This window comes from Oncorhynchus tshawytscha, linkage group LG07 (genome assembly GCF_018296145.1).
Source record: "Oncorhynchus tshawytscha isolate Ot180627B linkage group LG07, Otsh_v2.0, whole genome shotgun sequence".
Lineage (NCBI taxonomy): Eukaryota > Metazoa > Chordata > Actinopteri > Salmoniformes > Salmonidae > Oncorhynchus > Oncorhynchus tshawytscha.
In genome coordinates this window covers 41,439,003-41,449,098 of record NC_056435.1, presented here as the reverse complement: position 1 = coordinate 41,449,098, position 10,096 = coordinate 41,439,003, and the positions used below count along the sequence as shown (strand labels likewise).

At 45.6% G+C, this 10,096-nt stretch overlaps 1 protein-coding gene across 1 annotated transcript; it reads left to right on the top strand.

Moving 5' to 3' along the window:
- The first annotated feature begins 6,580 nt into the window (after positions 1 to 6,580).
- On the top strand, positions 6,581 to 10,053 carry myog (myogenin). The gene is made up of 3 exons (XM_024427173.1): positions 6,581 to 7,294; positions 8,825 to 8,924; positions 9,019 to 10,053. The coding sequence occupies exons 1-3, from the start codon at positions 6,755 to 6,757 to the stop codon at positions 9,141 to 9,143; spliced, it is 765 nt and encodes a 254-aa protein (XP_024282941.1). The 5' UTR covers positions 6,581 to 6,754; the 3' UTR covers positions 9,144 to 10,053.
- The last annotated feature ends 43 nt before the right edge of the window (positions 10,054 to 10,096 follow it).

The following is a 10,096-nucleotide window of genomic DNA, read 5'->3' as shown; positions in this document are numbered from 1 at the left end:
CAGTAGTTATGATGATGGAGCAGACATTAGGGTTCTGGTTGGCTACATACAGTAGTTATGATGATGGAGCAGACCTTAGTGTTCTGGTTGGTTACATACAGTAGTTATGATAATGGAGCAGACCTTAGTGTTCTGGTTGGCTACATACAGTAGTTATGATGATGGAGCAGACCTTAGTGTTCTGGTTGGTTACATACAGTAGTTATGATAATGGAGCAGACCTTAGTGTTCTGGTTGGCTACATACAGTAGTTATGATGATGGAGCAGACCTTAGTGTTCTGGTTGGCTACATACAGTAGTTATGATGATGGAGCAGACCTTAGTGTTCTGGTTGGCTACATACAGCAGTTATGATGATGGAGCAGACCTTAGTGTTCTGGTTGGTTACATACAGTAGTTATGATAATGGAGCAGACCTTAGTGTTCTGGTTGGTTACATACAGTAGTTATGATGATGGAGCAGACCTTAGGGTTCTGGTTGGTTACATACAGTAGTTATGATGATGGAGCAGACCTTAGTGTTCTGGTTGGTTACATACAGTAGTTATGATGATGGAGCAGACCTTAGTGTTCTGGTTGGTTACATACAGTAGTTATGATGATGGAGCAGACCTTAGTGTTCTGGTTGGCTACATACAGTAGTTATGAACCACCACATTCAATTCTCTGTCAACAGCACTGGTGGACATTCATGCAGTCAGTTCGACATTTGCACGTTCCCTCAAAACTTGGTCTCCTCTATTTATCCAATTTGAGAAATCTACTTTTATAGGACTGCATAAGTTGCTATATCTTTATACTGACTGTCCAATATCCTTTTCCTTAAGGTTCATCAATATTTACTCTAAACTCTATAGTGCTGTGTTGAAATCAGTAAGAACGTATAAGTATGATGGTCTAAGAGCAATCCTATCTTCTGTGTGTTAAAACCAAACCATTCCCCTGATCCCTATTCCTGTACAGTATGTTACACCAAAACCATCCCTCCAATCTGAATTCATGTCCCCTTTGGGTTACATCCAAACCCTCTCCCCTTCTCATCTGTCTTCAAATGTAATCAATCACATTTTTTTATAAAGACCTTTTTATATCAGCAGATGTCACAAAGTGCTTATACAGAAACCCAGCCTAAAACCATAAACAGGAAGTAATGCAGATGTCTTGTATGAGGATGGCAGGATGGTTGACCATTTGACCCCCATGGCTCTTCTTCGTGGTGTAGCGTCTTGATAAACAGTTTGAGGGCTGTCTTAGAGGCTCCATACGCTGCTAGGCAGGGGAAGACATGTAGATAAGATGTGAGATAACTAAACTAACTACTTCCCACAACAACTGATTGCCTTTATGAAAATGAATGATGTACATGGTTCTGTTTAGGATGATCTTGATAGGGTTGGGCCGATGTATGATAACTAGACACCAACCAATATATTGTTTCAACAATATTATCGTCTAATATATATACCACTAATAACCTATATTCAATAAATAGGATGAAAATGGGGAAACTCATGCTGATTTGACCACATGCGGTCATTCTCACGACTGGGGGCGGGACCACATTGATATACTTAAATTCTTATGGGGCCCCTGATTAGTTTATCAATACCCCTATTTCTGCTGGTATGAGTCTATAAAAGCATTGGATGAACAGTTGAATCAGTTTGGGAGAAGACTTCTTGAAGTGTGGTTGGTAGCTTTACAGTAATTTTTACATTGAAGTAGCTAATGCTAACACTTTTTTTATTCAACAATGGGCATAACATGCAAATGGTGTAGCTAATGGTGTAATTACCTTGACATGCTTTTCAGATAGTGACTAGACAGAAGCCACTGAGTCTTCTTTATTCTAAATGGAAAAGTAAAATAAATACAAACTAATCAAGCTAATTTCTAAGGTAAAAACCGGTTGCTAGCCAGTCAGCAGAACACACTGTTGCTTCTCAGCATAGGCAGATATCTATTGCTACTTTTGGTTCAGCACCTTGCCCGACCTGTCTCCCCTTTTCACAGCTAGCACGCATATGTTAGTCGTAGCAACAGTAACTATGGGGTGGAGTAAGGAATCAGCATCCAAAACGTTTGTTTGTGAAGCGGATCGGCGCGACATTCGGTAGGCAGTCAGATCTGGCATTAACACCAACAGACAGACACGGAGAGGGGTAGAGGGTGGTAGCGTTAGGTATCTCTGCCCAACAATACATCTAATTGATTGATTGTTGTTATTTAGAAGTCTTAAAAGCAGGGGCACAACTTTCACTGAGGACAGACATGTCCCGCCCACATTCTAAAATTGCATTTTTGTCGCCCCCAGTTTTATAATGTGGAATGTGACACAAAACAGGGCATTGGTTTGCTTTAGGACCATACTGACGCCTCCGAGTAATCGGGTAGGTTGTTATGTCCCACCTCTAAAACCAAAGTTTCGCCCCAGTATAAAAGTATGCCTACTAGCCTGAAGGATGATTCTTTGGAGAGCATAGAGATAGATAGATGGCTGGCTGGCTGCTACTGCTTGAGCAGAGGTGAGACGATGATTTAGACTCATCAAATAAAATAAATGTATATACACAGCTGAAATATTTTATTCAAGTATAGTAATGTGAATAAAGGATGGTTTATTAATAAGTGATATGCAGTACTGGGCAGTCACTACAATCATAGGGGTTTTAATAATGAAACAATAGTCATGATCATATATATATGATAATAAAAACAAATATGTAATATACACAACCAAAATATAAAGTCATGTGAATAAATGAAGGTTAGAGCCTAATAAGTGCTAATAATAAAATAGTAATTATAGCATTGGGCAGTCACTAACATCAATTATACTAGCACTGGGCAGTCACTAACATCAATTATTGTTTTCTGTGATATTACATCATTTAACCCACATAATACATTTACTATAAAAAATAATAGTAATCAAAATCGAAACTGAAAACTGATTATTTCTAAAAAGCAAACCGAAACTGACCTCAAATAGTTAGGGTTAGCCAGCATCGCCATGACATCGCCTGCAAGCTGATTGGGGATTTCTATTGGAGAAGCAGCCTGCCTATCTTCATACTGTACTGTACTTGATGTCACTTTTAATTGACTAATAGGTAGATTGATTGATTAATACACCACTGCCTTCCCCACACATGGGTACATCAACCGACCACAACCATGGGCATGTGATATGTGTGATCGGTTGAGTGGCTAATGTATTGATGGTGTGATTGACATACAGTCATACTTTCCCTTCTCCCATTTAGCTGTAGACTGACAGGTTGTCGTGTAGAGTTCCCCAAAGCAACATCCCAACTCCTTGACGATGGACAAGGGGGCATCTGTCGCTGTCGCAATGGTTATGCAGTCCATTATATTTTTCTAAGAGTTGAGAGCCGAGCCAGAGAGAGGATACATTCCTGGACTAATACAGCCACACTCTGGGTATCTACACTAGGAGACAAATTGGATCCTCAACCGCTTCCCCTCCTCAAATCCTAATCTCAACCATCAGATGGAAAAATGTCTAACTGGCCATAGATCAGTGTGTAGGAACAACTTCATCCTACTCTGTCATCCTTTTCCTTACGATCTACAAGGACATTACATCTAGGTCATATTATTGACATACAGTACTCTCTTATCCAGAGCAACTTAGAACATGTACACTACAAGAAGGAAGGAATATTGTTCATTGTAACAATTACAGCTTTAGAATAAAGAGTACGATTTAAAACACTACCCCTCTCCTCTCCCCCTTCACCCCCAGCCCATCTCAGCTGTCCCGCAATGTGCTGCTGCTTGTCATTGAGGAAAAGTGGAACACTGTTGGCAGTAACCAGACCACACACACACACATGCACCCAAACACACACACTTAACATTTTTTACTGTGGATATTCAAAGTGAAGAGGTCTGTTTTGACAACAGTGACAATGCCTGTCAAAATGTCCAACCAGGATATGATGACTACTCAGACTACTCATCAGTCAAACAGAGCTGTGACTGAGTCTCAGGGCTTGTGTGTTGGATTCCAAAGATAAACTAATATAGAACAACTGCAGACCAGAAGTAAACATTGTGGACACCCTGGTGACTGTACCTCACTGTTCCCCTTCACTTCTAAATGCAGAGAGGGGACTTTTCCCCAACCTGGGGGGTGTTGGGGGAGTATACGGCTGGCACACACAAGTTCTCAGGTTCTGCTGAAAATGAGGTGGGGAGGTGTGTGAGTGTGTATGTGTAGGACAGATTTGGGGGAGGGGGGTTATGAGTGACTCTAACACACTGGTGCCCCCTCTTACTGAGACCCACACAGGCATCTTTGTACTCCTTCCACCATCAGTGACCATCCATCACTGGCTAACCTGACAGCCCCCCCCACACACACACAAGCCTGCACTCAACTGTAGTAATATTACCCTCTACCCTGTCCCAGACCACTACCCAACCTAGCCCTGTCCCAGACCACTACCCAACCTAGCCCTGTCCCAGACCACTACCCAACCTAGCCCTTCCTGACCACTACCCAACCTAGCCCTGTCCCAGACCACTACCCAACCTAGCCCTGTCCCAGACCACTACCCAACCTAGCCCTGTCCCAGACCACTACCCAACCTAGCCCTGTCCCAGACCATTACCCAACCTAGCCCTGTCCCAGACCACTACCCAACCTAACCCTGTCCCAGGCCACTACCCAACCTAGCCCTGTCCCAGACCATTACCCAACCTAGCCCTGTCCCAGACCATTACCCAACCTAGCCCTGTCCCAGACCACTACTCAACCTAGCCCTGTCCCAGACCATTACCCAACCTAGCCCTGTCCCAGACCATTACCCAACCTAGCCCTGTCCCAGACCATTACCCAATCTAACCCTGTCCCAGACAAATACCTAACCTAGCCCTGTCCCAGACCATTACCCAACCTAGCCCTGTCCCAGACCACTACCCAACCTAGCCCTGTCCCAGACCATTACCCAACCTAGCCCTGTCCCAGACCACTACTCAACCTAGCCCTGTCCCAGACCATTACCCAACCTAGCCCTGTCCCAGACCATTACCCAACCTAGCCCTGTCCCAGACCATTACCCAACCTAGCCCTGTCCCAGACCATTACCCAATCTAAACCTGTCCCAGACCATTACCCAACCTAGCCCTGCCCCAGACCATTACCCAACCTAGCCCTGTCCCAGACCACTACCCAACCTAGCCCTGTCCCAGACCATTACCCAACCTAGCCCTGTCCCAGACCATTACCCAATCTAGCCCTGTCTCAGACCATTCCCCAACCTCTGTCTCTCTCATAGAACCCCAGACAGGGCTATGAGAGAGACAGACAGAGAGACAGACAGACAGGGCTATGAGAGGGACAGACAGGGCTATGATAGGGACAGACAGGGCTGTGAGACAGACAGACAGGGCTATGAGAGAGACAGACAGGGTTATGAGAGAGACAGACAGGACTATGAGAGAGACAGACAGGGCTATGATAGGGACAGACAGGGCTATGAGAGAGACAGACAGGGCTATGAGAGAGACAGACAGGGCTATGAGAGAGACAGACAGGGCTATGAGAGAGACAGACAGGGCTATGATAGGGACAGACAGGACCATGGTGCATCTGAACGGAAGCCTGTCAGAATTAGCCTGTGAGCTATGAGGTGAGACGAGTCTTGAGGGATTAGCGACGGGCAGCTAGGCTAACACTCTGTCCAGGGTCAGGACAACCAAGGCCATCACAAATATCTTACCTGATGTGAATCTCACTGTTAAGACACATACCAAGCAATGTACAGACTGTACCCGACAGTGGAGAATTGGCCCACAGTCACTCAGGGGTGTCCAGTTATGTGTCTCCATCCATTCTCTTGGGCTTAAAGCCAAATAATAAGGACTTTCTATTGGATGTGGAAAACATGTTGAGATTTAACTCCATGTCCCCATGAACTTCACACAGATAAAACATCAGTCAAACATATCCATACTGAAAATCTTCATACCTTATTTTCAGAATGAATCAAAATAAACTTTCCTTCAATAATAACTTCAACAAAAGCTGCTGTGATACTTTCTGTCATCAAGTATGGGGATTTGAGAGTGGAGGTGACAGCTGTGTGTAGACTGTATGGTAGGGGACTTCAGGTATGATGTCGTGGAGGGGGACATGAGGCAGGGAATAGCTCACTAAGGCAGCCATCTTTGATCCCATGGTCAGATCTGAGGTAATTAGACCAATTTCCATGGCAACCAGATCACATTCTATTATCTACTACGCCATTGGCCGACGCTCTACCTTGCACACATGCACACACACACGCACACACACACACGAGTGAGTACATAGACATAGCTTCCTATGCACACATATACACACAAACACACACACACACACATGTACATGCACACATACACACGTTCCTGAAGCCCTGGAGAGCAGGGCCCAACAGAGATGTGAAGTTTAGATGTGCAGCAACAGCTAAACGCCGTGTCAGGTTTCTCTGGGCTCGTGCTAAATTTAACCCTCTGATCCTGCAGCAGTCAGAGGGTTTAAATGCCAACCTGCAGTTGCTGCTCCACACCAGTTGTTCTCCACACATCTTCCTCTCTCCACTAACCCAGGCCAGAAGTGGGAGAGGCTCACTCACACACTCTCTCCAACACACTCAGACCTAACACCCCTATAGAACACACACAGTAGAGCCCAGAGGAACCAAATCAGAGTCTTCGCCCCCCTAAACTTCAGCGTCGACCAGTATGGAGCTTTTCGAGACCAACCCCTACTTCTTCCCCGACCAACGCTTCTACGAAGGGGGGGACAACTTCTACCAGTCCCGGCTGCCGGGTGGGTATGACCAGGGGGGCTACCAGGAGCGCGGGGGTTCCATGATGGGGCTTTGTGGGGGTCTATCCGGGGGGGTTGGGGTAGGGTTGGGTGGAGGTATGGAGGACAAGGTAACCCCCTCTGGTCTCTCCCCCCACCCGGAGCCCCACTGCCCCGGCCAGTGCCTACCCTGGGCCTGCAAGCTGTGCAAACGCAAGACTGTGACCATGGACCGACGGAAAGCGGCCACAATGCGTGAGAAGAGGAGGCTGAAGAAGGTGAACGAGGCATTCGAGGCCCTGAAGAGGAGCACACTGATGAACCCCAACCAGAGGTTGCCCAAGGTGGAGATCCTGAGGAGTGCCATCCAGTACATTGAGAGGCTGCAGGCACTTGTCTCCTCCCTCAACCAGCAGGAGAACGACCAGGGAACACAGGGCTTACAATACCGCACCGGACCTGCTCAACCCAGGGTGAGTTGGAGACAGGGACGCAGGGAGGAAGAGATGGACAGAGTGAGGGATGAAAGAACCACACCAACCTACAGTAGAGGTCTGGGAGAAAGAGCAAGGTAGAAGGGAGGAGAGAGGGATGGAGGGAGGGAGGTTAACAGAGATACATGATGATGGGAGTGGTTGAGGAGGAAGAGAAAGAATATGAGGAAAAGGCTAAATGAGAGAAAAGATGTGTATAAAGAGAGAGGGAATGACACAGTAGAAGAGAGAGGCGTCAAAGAGGGAGAGGCAGACTGGAGAGGGATGAAGGGAATGAGGAGTGAAGAAAGAGGGAGAGGCAGACTGGAGAGGGATGAAGGGAATGAGGAGTGAAGAAAGAGGGAGAGGCAGACTGGAGAGGGATGAAGGGAATGAGGAGTGAAGAAATAGGGAGAGGCAGACTGGAGAGGGATGAAGGGAATGAGGAGTGAAGAAAGAGGGAGAGGCAGACTGGAGAGGGATGAAGGGAATGAGGAGTGAAGAAAGAGGGACCAGAGAAACGGATGCAAATGACATGGATGGGAATAATCGCCCCCAACATTTAGGAGATAATGTTATTTGAGTACATGTAGGCCTACAGGCATTAACAGTGCTTTAGGTAAGGCAGGTGTGGCGGTTGGGTGTGTTAGTTGTAAAGGCTTTTTATATGTCTGTGTGTGCTAGTGTGAGTCTGGTAGGAGGGTAGGTCTACGTCTGGTGTGTAAACTCTGATATATGGTGTTCGCCTCTCGTAGAATACAAGGTTTCAACAGAAAAGTTCCAGAACAGAGCTCTTACATTCATTGACAGTTGTCATAGACAAGTGCTGCGGACAGAGCCCTCATCAAACCATCCACTAACAACACAGACAGAACAGCACTTAGAGGTATATTGAAACATTTCACCCTGGCGTGCGTGAATTCCCTTGGGAGTGCTGCTATGGCTATTGTTTTAAAAGACATGCTACATACATCATTTGTATCCCTCATAAGTACTTCAAACACAGCACTCACCTAATCTTGATTTAGTTTCATCTTAACCTACCAGCTTTCAGAAACAGTTGTAATGGATAATGTGTTATGACACAGTAGTACAATCAATTATTCATAAAGTAATTGATGAAGCTGTGTGTGTAGTGAGTGGAGTTGTGTGTAGTGTAGTGTGTGTGCTTCACTTGGTCGAGCATGGCGCTTCCAATGCCAGGGTTGTGGGTTCGATTCCCATGGGGGACCAGTACGAAAAAATATGAAAATGTATGCACTCACTAATGTAGTGTCTGCTAAATGACAATTAAAAAAAAGAAATTTGTTTGATGAATCATTGAAAAAGAGACAGGCAACACCAGCTTCTTAGCTACGACAGACAAAGATGATCAATAGTAGTATGTGTTTGTCGTTGTGAGTAGCGTAGTGTGTGTGTATAGTTGTGAATGAGATGATGTGTGTGTCACTAGCATCGTCTGTGTGGGGTGGGGCGTGACGTGTCACATAAAGTGGGGTGAATGACAGTGCCTTGTCTCCATGGTAACAGGTGTCGTCGTCGAGTGAGCAGGGATCAGGCAGCACCTGCTGTAGCAGCCCAGAGTGGAGCAACACCTCAGACCACTGTACCCAGAGCTACAGCAATGAGGGTAAACACACAATTTATTACATTTCAGCAATGCACCCTGAACTTGTTGAAAATGTTAGCTGTTTTGACGCTCTCTCTCTCATGTCTCTCTCTAGACCTCCTGAGTGCAGACTCTCCAGAGCAGACTAACCTGCGCTCTCTGACGTCCATCGTGGACAGCATCACAGCAGCAGAGGGGGCTCCGCTGGCCTACCCTGTACCTGTGGACATTCCCAAATAAACCCAGAGCAGCAGACAGACATGTGTGCTGTTAACAGGTCCAATACATCACAAACCATATTTTCTTACTCCCTTCCATGAGGAGGTAGTCACTGATGGGATATAACTGGATAGGTGAAAGCCATGCAGCGAAACCTACTGTACATTCCACCCATCCAAGCATGTTAGATCAGTGACTACTTCAATGAAGGGAGGAAAGAAGGCCAGGCCCTGTGTGTCCCAGCTAGTTGCAAGCTAGCACTTGGACACCACACAGCACCATACACACCCACACATCACACAACACCATACACACCAACATAGGCCAGGAGGTTTTTCCAGGACTAACTCCTGGCCCTAACCTAAAGCCCTCACACCTCTTCCAGGCCTGAGGCCTTATTCCCTACCTACCAAACCCTGTGGTCCATGTCTCCCTACCAGTAGGTTACAGGTCAGATCCTAACCTGAGAACCCACTGACATCAATCTATGCATGTTTTAGGTCAAAAATCCAGTTCCCTGTTTGGATCTCAAGTTAGAACTGAGACCCTAAGTGCCACTGGAAAGGAGCAACGAGAATTATGGTTTTCTGTCCTGACTTAATGTTGACTTATGTTTCCTCCTTTTCTAAATCTTTCCCTGATCTATCTTGCATTCTGTTTGCGTGTGTTATGCTTAAAAACGTTAGTTTATTATTTGTGGGGCCAATATGTACCATGGCAGTTTTGACCAATGCATCTGCTTAATTTAAACTGGTAATGAATGCTAGTGATGTAAATACGTTCCGTTTTCTACAGAGTGGTTTTGCTAATTTTATTTTCTATTTTTTTGCTAACTTATTTTTGAGTTTTATAATAAAGATTGTTGTGTATTTGTAGATGTCCCAAGAAGTGATGTTTCTGTCTAAACTTGCATTAAAGACCATTTTCAATACCTGGCCGCAGTTAATGTCTTAACATACAAGCACATACTTGCA

Bases quoted from the DNA above. Each gene is read 5' to 3' on its own strand.
- myog (XM_024427173.1), top strand. From the start codon at position 6,755: ATGGAGCTTTTCGAGACCAACCCCTACTTCTTCCCCGACCAACGCTTC. The intron at 7,295-8,824 runs GTGAGTTGGAGA...CCATGGTAACAG, and splicing joins CCGGACCTGCTCAACCCAGG to GTGTCGTCGTCGAGTGAGCA. The intron at 8,925-9,018 runs GTAAACACACAA...GTCTCTCTCTAG, and splicing joins CCAGAGCTACAGCAATGAGG to ACCTCCTGAGTGCAGACTCT.